The following is a 16,733-nucleotide window of genomic DNA, read 5'->3' on the forward strand; positions in this document are numbered from 1 at the left end:
AATACGTTTAGCTTGGAGTACTCTTGCTGACTACGTTTACCTCATGTGGCTTTTACTTAAGTCAAGTCATTAAAATATCTTGACGGTAAATTCTGCTTCTTTATAACTATCAAAAAAATTAAATTAAATTAATGCTTAATTTTAGGTATGGCAATAATATTTACTTTCATTGTACTATCATATATATATATATATGTATATATATATATATATAGTTATAATTATACTAGTTCTGCTTAAATATACATATACATACCATATAGACCATTTATCTATATATGTATATATATATAAAACAATGGCATAATTGAAATATAATAAATAATAATTGAGATTGAAATCAACAACACCACACACCGCAACAATAATTACCTACTAATACTACTAAAACTAATCTATCTACTTCTACTAAACTACTTATCTACCAACATCCACTGCTCAGGTTTCCCATATTTATTGATAGTGTGCTGCTACTCATGTTTGTATTTTAATATATTTTACCTATTTGTGCGTTTTTATTGTTGTTTTGCTGCTGGAGCCTAAATTTCCCAAAGGGAACTCCCCAGGGATTGATAAAGTTCTATCAGATCTATCAGTTTGCTATTTCGTCGACTGTATTATGTCAATGTTTTCTCCCAATTTAAGTTACACCTGAATTACACTTTTGTGTGTTTCTTTTCTACACAACGCATGCACTTCTATTTAAAAAAGGTCAAAAAAATTATATGAACTCCAGGTCAACAAGAGTTTAGTATAGAGGTGTACTGACAGTGTAAATTGTACTGGGTTGTACAGCAGCTTCTATGCTGGGTCAGTACTTTGAACAATAGATGGGCTGCGGGGTCTTTGTCCCATCCAGGTATAAATGAACCCATGTTCAGACAGACAGGCATCAGTTCTCACATAGTTCTCTCAGAGCCCTGGGAAAAACCACAACTACCAACATGGGAAAGGTAATTCATTCACAACAGGATTAACTAATTAAATTAAATACAATAACTGTGAATTCAAGTTTTCAACACTCTGTTTTTGTTGTCCTTCCAGATCATCTTCTACGAGGACAGGAACTTCCAGGGTCGCTCCTATGAGTGCATGAGCGACTGCTCCGACATGTCCTCCTACCTGAGCAGGTGTCACTCCTGCAGGGTGGAGAGCGGCTGCTTCATGGTCTACGACCGCACCAACTACATGGGCAACCAGTACTTCATGAGGAGGGGCGAGTACTCCGACTACATGAACATGATTGGATGGAGCGGTGGAATCAGGTCCTGCCGTATGATCCCCATGGTAGGGTGACAAGTCAACTACAGGAACTCCAACATTTATTCGACCAAAAATCAGACAGTCTTTGAGTTTATAACTGAACCATTCTGATGTCTTCTTTGAATAACTGACTGAATAACTAACTGAGTAACTCTATAACTGAACCATTCTGGTGTCTTCTTCCAGCACCGTGGCTCCTACAGGATGAAGATCTACGAGCGTGAGAACTTTGGCGGTCAGATGTACGAGCTGATGGACGACTGCGACAACATCATGGACCGCTACCGCATGAACGACTGCATGTCCTGCAACGTGATGGACGGCCACTGGCTGATGTACGAGCAGCCTCAGTTCAGAGGCAGGATGATGTACCTGAGGCCTGGAGAGTACAGGAGCTTCAGGGACATGGGCTGGAGCGGCATGAAGTTCATGAGCATGAGGCGCATCACTGACATGTGCTGAATGTAAATATGTATGTCCAATAAAAAAATATTGATCATTTATTGATCAGTGTTTTTCATGGTAAACCTTTGGTTTTGTGGTTATTTTTGTTACGAGAATGAATTTAATGTGATTTGTCCATAGATTGACAAAAGCTACTGGCAACATAAGTCACTAAATCAGGAGTAGTACTGTCCACTAGTACACTGGTATTCAAAATGTCCAAATTGACCCAAACTGCGAGCTTTTCCAAAATGGCTGAATACCACAGGTGACCTGTTGGATTCCAGATGAACATCTCTGAAGGCTTTCATTATATTTCTAATATATACGTAATTAAACAAGTTTAGCTGCTGCCAGTCACCAACAACATAATGAAATTCTAGCTTAAGTCGAGTCAAATTTAGCTGCTGCCACTCACCAACAACATAATGAAATTCTAGCTGTTACCATATAGAACCTCTGTGGAACATTCTTGTATATGTTAGCATAGCTGTTAGCATCCAGGAGTTTCCATACAATGGAGCCAACACTGGCAAATATGAGCTTGGTAAAGCTAGTGTTCCTAGCTGAATAAAAGTTAGCTTGCGGTACAAACGCTTCTGACGCAATTTAAAACAACTGGCTGACTTTATAAACATGACACCAAAAAACGTTTTGCGTATACCAGGTGCAGAGAGTTTACTCTCCAGACAAAATAACAGGAACTCACCCGACACAGGACCAGACATGGCAGGGACACCTATCCAGAACACAACGCATGGACACAGAACAATGGCCTAACCAAGAGTGAATGAGGGAGAGAGGTATATACACCCAGAGCACCATGTGACAGCAGTGAGACTAATGAACAGGTGATCATTGATGACACTGACTGCACAGCAGACACAAGCAGAAGGGAAGAGGAGACAGACTTCAAAGTTTGTTAGTTTCAGTGGTGCTCTATTTTCCTGGCAGTTCTTCACATACCAGACATCTAGAACCGGTGGTTCTCCAACTTTTTCTACTCTGTACCACCTGAGAAAACATCGATCTCTCTGAGTACCACCATGATGACCAACATTAGAATTCCCCTGGCCCGTTCCACGTTCAACTTGCAAGTGATCCCATGATTCCGTGCTGCCTGTGCTTACGTGAGCAACGGACTTGCATTGCAGCAAAACAAACAAAAAAACAAACAAACAAGTAAATAAATAAAAGGACCAGACGTCCTATTTCAGAATCTCACAAGTAGCTAGACATTTTTTTCTAAATATTGAATTAATTGTGCATGGTATGTTTCAGATTTATTCAACTGAAAATGCCAATGTGAAAAAATATTTCCCCCGCGTACCACAGTTTGAGAACCACTAATAATTTCAAATTAGGAAATGATCTGGTCCTTTAAAAAACATTTTTGCACTCATTTCCAGTAATAATATGCTTTTTTCTCTCTACAAAGTTACCCATGGCCTGGTACTGGTCCAAAGAAGTGCAGAATAAAGTATTTACATTACAGAATTAAATATAAAGCAACATTCCACCTCTGTACCTGAAGTTCATATTGATGTATCCAGCAGACATAATGAGCACTTCATCATTACAACAAACCTCTAGTCACTAGATGGCAGCATTGTAGCGTATTTTATTAATCTATATTGATAACCAAGGGATTGTATGAAGAATGCTGGTACCAGTCACTCTTACAGTGGTTTGTACAAAATCAGAAATTAGGTGTTTGCACAATATCGGCATATCAGATATCGACAAAAAGTTAATATCGAACATCCCTAGTGATAATCCTCATCAGGTTTAAGTTGCATATAACATGATAAAATTCAGGTAATGCTAAAATGAATATAATAAATGAGTTCCATTTACTAAAAATGTGACTTTGTTTTTAATGAACTTAAAAGTTCATGTTATTCAAGTTTGGATCTCTTTATTTTTATTTTTTTTAAGTGCCTACATTTTTTAAATCCAGCTGATTTAATTGGATTTGTGTCGTTCAGTGTGATTTTGATAGTGGCACACAGGAGTAGGAAGTGACTGGACAACAAACAAATGTTACGTCAAAGAGTAGGTTTTTATTTTTTCGTTTTCACTGCGACTCGTTCTTCACCATAGTCTTTACATGTCCATGATGCGCCTCATGCTCATGAACTTCATGCCGCTCCAGCCCATGTCCCTGAAGCTCCTGTACTCTCCAGGCCTCAGGTACATCATCCTGCCTCTGTACTGAGGCTGCTCGTACATCAGCCAGTGGCCGTCCATCACGTTGCAGGACATGCAGTCGTTCATGCGGTAGCGGTCCATGATGTTGTCGCAGTCGTCCATCAGCTCGTGCATCTGACCACCAAAGTTCTCACGCTCGTAGATCCTCATCCTGAAGGAGCCACGGTGCTGGAAAAGAAGAAGATATTTTTCAATAACTTTGCAGGATTTAACAGATTTCGATTTCATAATTTGTTTTGAAATATTTTTTTTACCAAATTATGGGAACAGGTGTGTGTATAGTGTCAGGAAATAAAGAAACAACAGAACTGGCTAATTCTGAGGCCCGATTTCAAAAACATGATGATCCAATATTGCTGCCTTTGGTTAATGCTCCTGATGTGAGTAGTTATGTCTCGTTTAGGTTCATCATAAAAATTAATCGATTCACCTATGTCGTTGTCAGATGTGAGGGATTATTCAAATTATTTTTGATTCCATTTCTTCCAGTAAATATGAAATAAAAAGTTCCACTAAAATTTAAATAGCGCAAGTACGTGTTGTCTTATGAGCTATTAGCTAACAGCTATTAGCTAATAGCTATTATTGACCGACTGCTGTCCGATGTTGCACTAATGTTGGCTATCACTGTATATATTGCGTGACTAGATACTAGGAAATAATCTTCAAATCAGATTTACAATTTATGCTTTGAACATTTTAAACTACTCGTCGCTCCTAAAGGGCTAAAATATTCATTTGTCAAAGCTCAATCTATTTTCAGTCGATTTTTCATTTTTATCTCTACATTTAGCTGTGACTTCAGGTTCCTCACCATGGGGATCATACGGCAGGACCTGATTCCACCGCTCCATCCCATCATGTTCATGTAGTCGGAGTACTCGCCCCTCCTCATGAAGTACTGGTTGCCCATGTAGTTGGTGCGGTCGTAGACCACGAAGCAGCCGCTCTCCACCCTGCAGGAGTGACACCTGCTCAGGTAGGAAGACATGTCGGAGCAGTCGGTCATGCACTCATAGGAGCGACCCTGGAAGTTCCTCTCCTCGTAGAAAATGATCTGGAAAGAGCAGATGTGTTTTTTTTTATCTTTTACCAGCATACTTTGACATAAGGAAAACTCTAGATCCTTCAGTGAGGTGCATCTGTGAGCGTGGCTTACCTTGCCCATGGTCATGTTGTTGGTGGTTGAGGTTCTTCAGAGAACGGTTGTCACTGCTACTGATGCTGATGCCGGTCCTGGTTTTGCAGTTACTTTTATACCTGAACATCCTCCCCAAAACCCTGTGGCTGCCTTTGTTTGCAAAGCTGCACGTCAGCAACATGGTATAGAAGCCCAGGGTCTGCTGGTGGGGTCTGACGTCATGTGACTTTAAAACGACTCTTTAACAGAGGAATCCACACAATGGCATCATTATTTTTTTTGTCTTTCGTAAAAGTCACAAAGACATGACAATACATCACCCTACATGTGCTTAGAAAGTACATTTAACTTCAACCTGTTTCGGCAGGAACCAGCTTTTAAAAAGTATAGGAATATTTCTGTTTGTTCTGTATTTAATACTAGGCTATTTTAATGCTACACAGAATCATGTATTTGCAGATAAAGACAGACAGAAAACTAAAATTAATCTATAAATGGTAAATTAACAGAACCAACCATTAGGACATGGAGCTAAAAAAATACAAAAAAATATTGTTTTTAGGATTGAAAGAGTTCTGGTCAATAAAAATCAGAAATTGTACCACAGTATTCACACAAAAAGTATCCAAAGATTCTTGAAATACATTTTGATGGTATTTAGCTATATATTCCTGATATTTTAGGTAGTGTTATTTACATCGCTTATATGTTATTTATTAAATAAATATTTTATTTAATAAATATTATATATGTACATACATATATATTTTATATATTCTATATAATATTTATTATTTTATATATATTATATAATATACTTTTTTTTTTTAAATTTCACCATAATTTTTTTGTTGATGTCTCAATTACATGTTGCTATAATAAACGTATCTCTAATTACGAAAAAAGTTCCCTGCTGTGAGATTTCTAGTGCATTGGACAAAAAGAAAATTACACCCACTGTGTTCTATAGGCTTCACTCATGAGTTGATGAGTCAGGGTTTCTCTGAGAGGGCGGGGTCAGAGGCTGGTGCTTTACATCGGTGGGGTATAAAAGGGAAAGGTTCAGCCGTGGTTGACAGGCAGCTCGAGAGCAACAGCTACAACACATCACCAGCCAAGATGAGCAACACTGGCATGAACATGAGGGGCAAGGTAACCAACGCTGTCTGACAAACCTTCAACTACGGCTAAATATGCACTATATATATATATACACATGTATTCATAGTTAGGGTATTGAAATACCTCCTGATAATGATGCCAAGACCTTAGAGACCACAGATGCTTTGGTATTTTGCTGTTAGCAAGCAAGCTGGATTAGGGTATTGAAATACCTCCTGATAATGATGCCAAGACCTTAGAGACCACAGATGCTTTGGTATTTTGCTGTTAGCAAGCAAGCTGGAATATGTTAATTAAATATTTGGAAAGTATCTTATTACGTGTGCTGGTTTTAGGATCAGAAAACCATACAGTTGAAGAAGCTGCGTATTTGGGTCTGGGTTTTTGAATTTCTAGAGGACTCAATTCAATAGTCCTCCTTCTGGATAGTTAAAGGTGTTTTAAACTGTTTGTTCCAGATCATCTTCTACGAGGACAGGAACTTCCAGGGCCGCTCCTATGAGTGCATGACCGACTGCTCCGACATGTCCTCCTACCTGAGCAAGTGTCACTCCTGCAGGGTGGAGAGCGGCTGCTTCATGGTCTACGACCGCACCAACTACATGGGCAACCAGTACTTCATGAGGAGGGGCGAGTACTCCGACTACATGAGCATGATGGGATGGAGGGACTGCATCCGTTCCTGCCGCATGATCCCCATGGTAACTCATCGGACAAATATGCTTGATGATGATGTTGCAGTAGCTGCACCTTAACACAGAATGACAGAACATTTTTTTTGTCACAAACAATGCCCAAGTCTTTAAAAGTTCAAGAAGAATGAACAAACATATAAAAATACTTGTTTCCAAAAGCTTTATATGTCATATCTAGTACACTAGATAAAGTTACTTCTAGCTATTTAGCTACACACGATCTATTTATCTAGGTAACTGTACCCTTCTATTGGCTAACTTTAGCTAAGTCTCTGCCAACCATAAAACCCAACCAGCAATATACATCCTGCAGATTTGATGCAGATCAGTTTTGGATTCCAAATTCTTCAAAATTGATCAACTGGCATTAAGATTGCACATATAACTCTATTTATAGCCCGAATAACGATATTCTGACCTAAATTAAACTAAAATGTTGCTAAATTTGCTCCAAATAGCACCGTGGCTCCTACAGGATGAAGATCTACGAGCGTGAGAACTTTGGCGGTCAGATGTACGAGCTGATGGACGACTGCGACAACATCATGGACCGCTACCGCATGAACGACTGCATGTCCTGCAACGTGATGGACGGCCACTGGCTGATGTACGAGCAGCCTCAGTTCAGAGGCAGGATGATGTACCTGAGGCCTGGAGAGTACAGGAGCTTCAGGGACATGGGCTGGAGCGGCATGAAGTTCATGAGCATGAAGCGCATCACGGATTCCTGCTATTGAGAAGACAAACCGTTAAAATGTTGAGTAAATCAAACGTTTGCCACACATAACATCTGTGGCCGAGATGATGGACTATTTTTATTTAACAAATAAAAGCTCATGAAAATGTATTACATTTGTTGTGAAATTCTTTGGCACATTTCATTGATATGTTAAACAAGCACAAATCCACCACTGAACTTCTAATATTTAAAATTACAATTAAAAGATGCTGATAATCAACATTTGATAAATGTATTCATTTATAAGAATTTCTTTTTTTTTTCCAAGCATAGACGTAATCTCTATTTTGGCTTCAATATCTATTTATTGTCTTCTACTATGTTTTGGGGTACTAATTTTAGTATTACTTTTGGGCGGGATACAGTTTTCAAACATTGAGGTCAGAAAGTGAATGTATTCCATATAGAGCACAAGGATACAGCTTTCAAACATTGAGGTCAGAAAAGATAAAGTGAATGTATTCCATATAGAGCACAGTACGAGGTCAATTGGGCTTGTGAGCTACCACTTGCTTGCCGCCTTTTTCCAAGTAGCTCGCCAAAGGGCTAATGAAGCATATATACATTTGACAAACTCAATTGGCCGGTCGGCAAGTCTGCTTACACTTTTATCGAATTAAACTGGACAGTTGTCCCTTCGCAACCCAACACAAAATTATTATTTGCCGTTAGCTATCAAAAACGGCCAAAACGCACACAAGCCACCGACCAACTCCTAACACTACAGCAGAGAAGATAATGCGCATGCGCTACACCGTGGTGCGAAAATGCAGTAAACAAAAGAAGAGTCATTACAAAAACAATGTTTGAAATATAGCAGCACAAAAAAAAAAAACTTTATAACAGGTAAAATTATAATTTATATTTTATCACTTTTTTTTAATGTATTGCTTGTTGGTTTAACATACAAAAAGTTTAAGTTCAATTATAGCAAATTTTCAAACCAGCGAATAATTGCTTTGAACAATTGTAATTTCAATACGAATCAAAATAATTGTGAATATTAAATAAATTATTTTAATAATAATAAATGATTGAAAAAAGGGACAAAGCCGAAAGAAAACATTTTTTTAAGTGTCTAAAATATTGAAAACTCGCTACAGCACGAGAACGCTGCGTTTGTATCTGTCATTATCAAACGCAGTCGGCTGTGCTCCTTTTGGTCAGCAGACGGCGACATTGTGCGGAAAAGAAAACTAGAAAATAGGAACAGCTTATTTGATTAATTTTCCAGCAATGTACAAGAGACAAGATTTGAACCTTCGATCCTTCACTTAGAAGACTAACTCTCTGACCACTAGATTAAAAACCACTACATTTAGTCACAAGATAATGACCAAAAATAAATAAAATGAGTAAAATGTGACACTTTTGATACATTTTTAATACTTTCCTTTACTTTAACGACATTTTCCCACACAACTAGAACGCGATTTATCAATTAATTAAACATTTGAATTGAGTGAGAGCCCTTATATGTGTGTCTGTGCGTGAACATGAATGTATAACCACACAAAAGAACAAAATGGAAAAAAAGGCCTTGGTTACCTGGTTGTTCTTTGTAGAATGCCAAATAATAATTCTGTAATAATAATAATAATAATAATAATAATGTGATGTTTTAACAAAATGCGATATGTGGACGGTAAGATATTGTAAATGTTTAGGCAAAGAAAGTTGATTGAGTTTGTTGCCAATGAGCTATGAAAATAAATAAAATGAGTTGTTGTTAGTCCGTTTTATTTTATAAAAGTAGCTCTCACAGGATATAAGGTTGGAGAGTCCTGGATTAAAGGATAATGGTGACGATAGATTTATGAAATTATAGCTGCATTGTACATAAATGTGTGACTAAATTAGTCTTATGTAGAGTAAAAAAGGTAGTCAAAAGCTGTAACATTGTTATATACTCAAAAACTTTAGGTACATATTATTAACAAGCTGCCAATATCTAAACCCTATGGTGATAATTTCCACACAGTAATGAACATTAGGTGAGACTGCTTCATGTAATAATGTACAATACTTTAGTTCAACTGTAGGTGACATTAACGGTTTCAGCTGACATGCCTTTATAGTGTGAACTTAAATACATTAAAACCAGCATTACAAAAGGTATGCAGAAGCTTTGTGTTACCTGCTGAAAAGCTGCCAATGTTTCTAAAGTCTTCCAGGGCACAGTCACGTGACGACATGAATTCAGCAGCTCTGTATACCATGATGCTAGGTCAGGGGTTTTATCAATGGGGCCCGGTGACTGTGGTCGGGTATAAAAGCCAGATCTGAAGCAGAGAGTACAGCAGTGCAGCAGTAGCAGCAGCAACACCAGCAGCAGCAGCTCATCTAAAAGCATGACCTCCACTGACATGAACATGGGCAAGGTAGACTTCCTTTTCACACAAAAATATAAACATATCTGTTAACCGACAAATCTAAACTGACAAATGTTGTCCTTCCAGATCATCTTCTACGAGGAGAGGAACTTCCAGGGTCGCTCCTATGAGTGCATGAGCGACTGCTCCGACATGTCCTCCTACCTGAGCAGGTGTCACTCCTGCAGGGTGGAGAGCGGCTGCTTCATGGTCTACGACCGCACCAACTACATGGGCAACCAGTACTTCATGAGGAGGGGCGAGTACTCCGACTACATGAGCATGATTGGATGGAGCGGTGGAATCAGGTCCTGCCGTATGATCCCCATGGTAGGGTGACAAGTGAACTACAGGAACTCCAACATTTATCCAATCAAAAATCAGACAGTCTTTCAGTCTATAACTGAACCATTCTGATGTCTTCTTCCAGCACCGTGGCTCCTACAGGATGAGGATCTACGAGCGTGAGAACTTTGGCGGTCAGATGTACGAGCTGATGGACGACTGCGACAACATCATGGACCGCTACCGCATGAACGACTGCATGTCCTGCAACGTGATGGACGGACACTGGCTGATGTACGAGCAGCCTCAGTTCAGAGGCAGGATGATGTACCTGAGGCCTGGAGAGTACAGGAGCTTCAGGGACATGGGCTGGAGCGGCATGAAGTTCATGAGCATGAGGCGCATCACTGACATGTGCTAAACGTCTGTATTTGACTTTAGTGAATCAAATAAATGTGTAATTCCTAAACATGGTTGTCCTTTATTGTTGGAACTTGCGTCGACAAAATAATAGTAGGTTAAATTTGACACATTAAGTGGGATGCGGCCCACTCCCTACAGGGACTGGTCAGGCCTAGGCTGGAGACCACTATAAAATAAATGAAAGAATGAAAGGGAATTACTTGTCATTGTGACACAGCACACAGAGTGGTGGAAACAAGCCTTTGTCTTCATTATTTATTTCAGTGCCTTGCATATGGATCTTTTAAACATGATCTAAACAGCTACATTTCTTAACATGACACTAGTTATTAATAGGTTATAATATATATGAAAAAAAATCTCAAATCAGCTATAAACTACTAATTTATTTATTTTGTTTTAACAATTGTTGAATTTAATTCTTAAATGGTCACTAAAATAAATAGGTTGTGCTGGATTTTAATGTTAACAAAAGCCAATGGTGGACTCAAGAAAGGAAAGTGAACTACTTGTCATTGTGACACAGCACACCACTGCACAAAATCAAAGGTGACCTGTGTTTTTAGCCCATCACCAAAGTGAACAGTGGGCAGCAGTGTGTGGGCCAGCTGGTGGACTCAAACCTAAAGCCTTCTGGACCTAAGTCTGCTTCCTTCACAACTGCGCCACCACTGCCCCATAGTCTTAATTATGGCAATGTTAGATTATTCGTACCATAATTGAACATTTAGCAATGGTGACCTTTTGTTTTACATCCATAGGTAAAAATACTTTAGTTCTGATGGAAACATTTTCTACGACTGAGTAAAGTCTGTGATAGCCACTGTAAAAAGAATGTTTAGACTTCTGTGCCAGACTAAAATTATCTGTCAGGCCAAGATGGCTCAAAGTAAAGTAGCTCATGTGCTAGTCAAAAAAACAGAGCAAATACTAACATATTATTACAGTTGATGAAGCTGGAGAGATACATTTAATGTTTTTTTGGGGTTTTTTTTATTGTAATTAAAGTTCTAATCTACTGCAGAGCATAAGGGGCCACATAGAAAATAAAAATGATGAGATGCTGAAACGCATTAAATTGTAGACAACATGAACTTCTAAATGTCATCGATTACATATTTGTTTTGCAATAAATTTAACAATTCAAAAGATGTGTTTTGTTGTTACTGTTTTCATGAATCTCAGATAAAAGTATTTTGTTTGTGATGTGCATGTGAATTAATTCATTGACAGTAAATCATGTACTATGAACAAGGAAATATTTACAACAAGAAACAGTTTTATGACTGTAAATATGGAATGTTAAATTATATTAAGGTGTAAATTAAAATGTAAGATAGCTACAATTTGAAAATTTTATATAATGCATTTAAGCATCGAGATGATTTCAGTTACTGCTGCATTTATTAATTAAGAATGATTTATCACCATGGTTTTTACAATGTGGCACCTCCAACGAGTTGCTAAATAACTTTTAGTGATAAGAAACATGTAAACAATGACTTTATTCTAGTTTAATCACTGTTTAATTAGAGCAAATTAAGTGAAGTTTTCTAGCTGAAATTAAAAATAAATAAATTAACAGCTAGCAAAGCTATAGCATTTTGTTCTTAAATTGCATTAATTCATTTTTGTAGCAGTAACATTGATCATTTGAGCAAAATATGAATATAATTGATTTAACCTGGCAAGTTCAATTACATAAAATACAATTTCCAGAAAATTAGATACAGATACAAGTACAGTGTACAGACTTAGATCTGCATATTTTTTATCTTTTTTTATTTTCAAACCTATTGTTTTTATTTAAGAATTCCCTTAATAAAAATTGCACATAATGTCATTTCTCTGCTGAATGACCTAAAAAGTATTATACGAGAGGTGAATTGCTGTTGAAAATATGCTTCCTATTGTTCAGCAGCCCAGAACAATAACAGGGGCCCTCCTGTCTAACAACCTGCAACCACCGCAAATCACCATATTCATGTGAATGTCCTTTTAACCTGGACTCTACGAGAGGACCCCCTCTGAAGCCCACTGCATGTTGCACTGTCAGGACTTTAAACAAAAGGTCGATGGAGCCAATGGGATACGAGGTCAGGTATAAAAGCAACAGGAGAGACACGAGAGGAGTGTGCAGACCTTCTCAGCCAAAGGAACAACAACTGAAACCATGACCATGGGCAAGGTGAGCAGCCATTCTGAGAATCTCTTCATGTTTTTTTTTAGGTGTGATGTCCACTCTTTGTCTGAATGATGCTTTCTCTTCCCTCCACAGATCATCTTCTACGAGGACAGGAACTTCCAGGGTCGTTCCTATGAGACCAGCAGCGACTGCTCCGACATGTCCTCCTACCTGAGCAGGTGTCACTCCTGCAGGGTGGAGAGCGGCTGCTTCATGGTCTACGACCGCACCAACTACATGGGCAACCAGTACTTTGTTAGGAGGGGAGAGTACTCCGACTACCAGCGCATGGGAATGAGCGACTGCATCAAGTCCTGCCGCATGATCCCCATGGTAGGGTGACAAGTGAACTACAGGAACTCCAACATTTATTCGACCAAAAATCCTTCAGTCTATAACTGAACCATTCTGATGTCTTTTTCCAGCACCGTGGCTCCTACAGGATGAGGATCTACGAGCGTGAGAACTTTGGCGGTCAGATGCACGAGCTGATGGACGACTGCGACAACATGATGGACCGCTACCGCATGTCCGACTGCATGTCCTGCAACGTGATGGACGGCCACTGGCTGATGTACGAGCAGCCTCAGTTCAGAGGCAGGATGATGTACCTGAGGCCTGGAGAGTACAGGAGCTTCAGGGACATGGGCTGGAGCGGCATGAAGTTCATGAGCATGAGGCGCATCATGGATTCCTTTTATTAGGTCACCAGTAAAATGAAAGAGACTTACTTTACCTCAAATAAAATTTAATCTATTTGTTTTAAACAAATCCCATGAGTCACATGTTTTTTTTTGGGGGGGCAAGGGAGGGGTGTTTTGAGGTTTATTTATATAGAAGAAATACATTTTAAACAAGTCTTTTAAATTGGCAAAGAAATAATGGTGAAAAAATAGGGGTAAAATAAAAAACAGAGACTCAAAACTCAAATTATAACATTATTATTATTAAACATTTAACTTTACTTATCTATTTTGTGGTATAATAGATCTTTCATGTAAAATGTAGATACCTACAAAAATAAAAATGTGTCTAAAAAACCTTTTTGAACTCTCCCTTCTGTAGTCTCCTACTGAATACACCTAGAGCACTGCTTAACGTCATACAGGTCAGAACCACAACACAGAAAGAACCAGGGTTTATTTTATATTTATCGGGGTTTTTAGAGTCCATCAAACGTCTTTTCAGCAGATATGAAGAAAAAAAGGTCTTAACATTAACAGTTGTATCTCAATAGATGCTGTAGATAGCTCACTTTAAAGCACCATTAGCAATGCTAATGCTACAAAGCTATGGAGGAACAAAGGACTGTGAAAACAAAATAGTTAAATAACCATGTATATTTTTAACATAAAATGAATTGGTACATTTACATTTACATACAATTATAAATAATACACTTAACCGCACAATTTTAATGTAATTCAAAATTTAATTAATTAATGACGCACTTAATTTTTGTTCGGTGTACTTGCCTTAAACCTCAGCGTGTGGATGTTCCTTCCTCGGCCCTCGATAAAGCACAGTAACGGGTTTTCCGAGTATGTTGAGCAGAAGTTAACAAAATAAAATAAAAACAAACGAACAGAGGGTCCGACGACTTCCCGTTTTAAAATGACAAAAGTCGTAATTTCATGTTTGGAAAGTCCAGCGAACAGTTTGAAAAGGCTCCCCGCACTCCATTACCGCCATTACCGCGAACTGACGCGTCACTGTTATTTTTAAAAATGATTGGCTGGTGTTCAGCGTGATTTCGTTTTTGTCCAATAAAACGCCTTGTCATGACCTCTTCCGAAGGTTAAAGTTGACTTGAAGTTAAAGTTCAAATAAAAAATGTAACATTCACTTACACAGGTGTATGTAGTTTTTTTTTCAACCCCCAGATATAATAATGTCTGTATTGTAATGGTATGTAATTGTTAAAAACCTCTTTTATTTAAAAAAAATTAAAATTACGTTTTTTTACAGTAAGTGACTTCCTGTTATTTTATGTCTGACTGATAAAATAAGTCTATTATTTTATAAATCTATCTTTTATAAGTCTATCCCTGTAATTTTATGAATATTTTCTTTTTGACAAGAATACATGAAAAAATAAAAACAGTCAAATGAACTGGCAAAAAGAAATAATGTTGAATAAAGGATTTTCTTTACAGTATAGAGTGAACGTAAGTGTAATTGTTTTTCCCTTCAGTAAGGCTAAAGGTGCTACAATGAAATGAAAAGGGCAAGAAGGAAGTATATCTACAGGAATTGTTTAGCTCTCAGTTGTGTCATGTTAAGAAATGTAGCTGTTTAGATCATGTTTAAAAGATCCATATGCAAGGCACTGAAATAAATAATGAAGACAAAGGCTTGTTTCCACCACTCTGTGTGCTGTGTCACAATGACAAGTAATTCCCTTTCATTCTTTCATTTATTTTATAGTGGTCTCCAGCCTAGGCCTGACCAGTCCCTGTAGGGAGTGGGCCGCATCCCACTTAATGTGTCAAATTTAACCTACTATTATTTTGTCGACGCAAGTTCCAACAATAAAGGACAACCATGTTTAGGAATTACACATTTATTTGATTCACTAAAGTCAAATACAGACGTTTAGCACATGTCAGTGATGCGCCTCATGCTCATGAACTTCATGCCGCTCCAGCCCATGTCCCTGAAGCTCCTGTACTCTCCAGGCCTCAGGTACATCATCCTGCCTCTGAACTGAGGCTGCTCGTACATCAGCCAGTGGCCGTCCATCACGTTGCAGGACATGCAGTCGTTCATGCGGTAGCGGTCCATGATGTTGTCGCAGTCGTCCATCAGCTCGTACATCTGACCGCCAAAGTTCTCACGCTCGTAGATCCTCATCCTGTAGGAGCCACGGTGCTGGAAGAAGACATCAGAATGGTTCAGTTATAGACTCAAAGATTTTTGGTCGAATAAATGTTGGAGTTCCTGTAGTTCACTTGTCACCCTACCATGGGGATCATACGGCAGGACCTGATTCCACCGCTCCATCCAATCATGCTCATGTAGTCGGAGTACTCGCCCCTCCTCATGAAGTACTGGTTGCCCATGTAGTTGGTGCGGTCGTAGACCATGAAGCAGCCGCTCTCCACCCTGCAGGAGTGACACCTGCTCAGGTAGGAGGACATGTCGGAGCAGTCGCTCATGCACTCATAGGAGCGACCCTGGAAGTTCCTCTCCTCGTAGAAGGTGATCTGGAAATGATAAACATTGATGGTAACTAGATGGCTTTTTTGTCTTACACTTGAATTACAATCAGAAAAAATAGATTAAACTGCAAATGCAGTAAAAATATTATGAAACTTTTTTTACCTTGCCCATGATGGTGATTTAGGTTTCTTCCAGTTGATGTTTCAACTTGCTCTGCTCACTCTGTGGTCCCTGGTCCCTTTTATACCAAAGCCTGGGGCCGACCGTGTGTTGTTATTCAAATGTGAAAGAGAACTGATGAACTGGCAGTATGACTTTTGCTGAGTGGTGTCCACAAATGTGTGACAAAAGTTCTCAGTCCATATATTTCTGGCAGTGGTCACCAGCATTGTCTTCTATAAAAAGCCTTTTGTTTGGGTGTGTTCTCTGAAATTCTACCTTATCCACATGTGGATGGGCAGAGATGTGCAAAACCAGGGAACATTCTGACAGACACAGCAAATCAATCTGGGGTGATTAGACAACAATTTGTTAATTTGATTAATTTTTACTTTGTGGCTGATATCATTTTGTCTTTATTTTGTATTATATATACATTATATATATATATATATATATATATATATATATATACACACATATATATAACACACAGAGAGCCCAAAAAAAAAGAGAGATCTACTAACCTTGC

At 38.5% G+C, this 16,733-nt stretch overlaps 4 protein-coding genes across 8 annotated transcripts; 2 read left to right on the plus strand and 2 right to left on the minus strand.

Annotated features, from left to right (window-relative positions):
- Positions 1–737: 737 nt before the first annotated feature.
- Positions 738–13,635, plus strand: LOC103391627 (gamma-crystallin M3-like). 4 transcript variants are annotated; one of them, XM_017039914.2, is made up of 3 exons: positions 738–953; positions 1,045–1,287; positions 7,335–7,759. In XM_017039914.2, exons 1-3 carry the CDS (start codon positions 945–947, stop codon positions 7,611–7,613), a joined length of 531 nt encoding a protein of 176 aa, XP_016895403.1. In that variant the 5' UTR covers positions 738–944; the 3' UTR covers positions 7,614–7,759. The 4 variants fall into 4 exon arrangements, with proteins under 4 accessions (XP_016895403.1, XP_008326197.2, XP_008326196.2 ...); XM_008327975.3 differs by lacking the exons at positions 738–953; positions 1,045–1,287; positions 7,335–7,759 and adding exons at positions 5,963–6,211; positions 12,974–13,213; positions 13,306–13,635; XM_008327974.3 differs by lacking the exons at positions 738–953; positions 1,045–1,287 and adding exons at positions 5,965–6,211; positions 6,640–6,882 and having other exon boundaries at positions 7,335–7,786.
- Positions 3,742–6,130, minus strand: LOC103391629 (gamma-crystallin M3-like). 2 transcript variants are annotated; one of them, XM_008327979.3, is made up of 4 exons: positions 6,018–6,130; positions 5,078–5,298; positions 4,733–4,975; positions 3,747–4,086 (listed from the first exon to the last, which is right to left on the minus strand). In XM_008327979.3, the coding sequence occupies exons 2-4, from the start codon at positions 5,090–5,092 to the stop codon at positions 3,814–3,816; spliced, it is 531 nt and encodes a 176-aa protein (XP_008326201.1). In that variant the 5' UTR covers positions 5,093–5,298; positions 6,018–6,130; the 3' UTR covers positions 3,747–3,813. The 2 variants fall into 2 exon arrangements, with proteins under 2 accessions (XP_016895404.1, XP_008326201.1); XM_017039915.2 differs by lacking the exon at positions 6,018–6,130 and having other exon boundaries at positions 3,742–4,086; positions 5,078–5,104.
- On the plus strand, positions 9,642–13,622 carry LOC103391628 (gamma-crystallin M3-like). Its single transcript, XM_008327978.3, has 4 exons — positions 9,642–9,996; positions 10,075–10,317; positions 10,418–10,671; positions 13,560–13,622. The coding sequence occupies exons 1-4, from the start codon at positions 9,967–9,969 to the stop codon at positions 13,582–13,584; spliced, it is 552 nt and encodes a 183-aa protein (XP_008326200.2). The 5' UTR covers positions 9,642–9,966; the 3' UTR covers positions 13,585–13,622.
- Positions 13,636–15,475: 1,840 nt separating the features above from the next.
- LOC103391626 (gamma-crystallin M3-like) lies at positions 15,476–16,251 on the minus strand. Its single transcript, XM_008327971.1, has 3 exons — positions 16,205–16,251; positions 15,844–16,086; positions 15,476–15,751 (listed from the first exon to the last, which is right to left on the minus strand). The coding sequence occupies exons 1-3, from the start codon at positions 16,211–16,213 to the stop codon at positions 15,476–15,478; spliced, it is 528 nt and encodes a 175-aa protein (XP_008326193.1). The 5' UTR covers positions 16,214–16,251.
- Between the last annotated feature and the right edge of the window lie 482 nt (positions 16,252–16,733).

Source organism: Cynoglossus semilaevis, chromosome 16, assembly GCF_000523025.1.
Source record: "Cynoglossus semilaevis isolate Cse_v1.0 chromosome 16, Cse_v1.0, whole genome shotgun sequence".
Lineage (NCBI taxonomy): Eukaryota > Metazoa > Chordata > Actinopteri > Pleuronectiformes > Cynoglossidae > Cynoglossus > Cynoglossus semilaevis.

Excerpts from the sequence above, each read along its gene's own strand:
- LOC103391629 (XM_017039915.2), bottom strand. Across the intron at positions 4,087-4,732 it reads CCTGCCGTATGATCCCCATG|CACCGTGGCTCCTTCAGGAT; the intron begins GTGAGGAACCTG and ends CTTCTTTTCCAG.
- LOC103391627 (XM_008327974.3), top strand. The coding sequence starts at position 6,047 with ATGAGTCAGGGTTTCTCTGAGAGGGCGGGGTCAGAGGCTGGTGCTTTA. Across the intron at positions 6,212-6,639 it reads GCATGAACATGAGGGGCAAG|ATCATCTTCTACGAGGACAG; the intron begins GTAACCAACGCT and ends TGTTTGTTCCAG. Across the intron at positions 6,883-7,334 it reads CCTGCCGCATGATCCCCATG|CACCGTGGCTCCTACAGGAT; the intron begins GTAACTCATCGG and ends TGCTCCAAATAG.
- LOC103391628 (XM_008327978.3), top strand. The coding sequence starts at position 9,967 with ATGACCTCCACTGACATGAACATGGGCAAG. Across the intron at positions 10,318-10,417 it reads CCTGCCGTATGATCCCCATG|CACCGTGGCTCCTACAGGAT; the intron begins GTAGGGTGACAA and ends GTCTTCTTCCAG. Across the intron at positions 10,672-13,559 it reads ATGAAGTTCATGAGCATGAG|GCGCATCATGGATTCCTTTT; the intron begins GCGCATCACTGA and ends CATGAGCATGAG.
- LOC103391626 (XM_008327971.1), bottom strand. Across the intron at positions 15,752-15,843 it reads CCTGCCGTATGATCCCCATG|CACCGTGGCTCCTACAGGAT; the intron begins GTAGGGTGACAA and ends GTCTTCTTCCAG.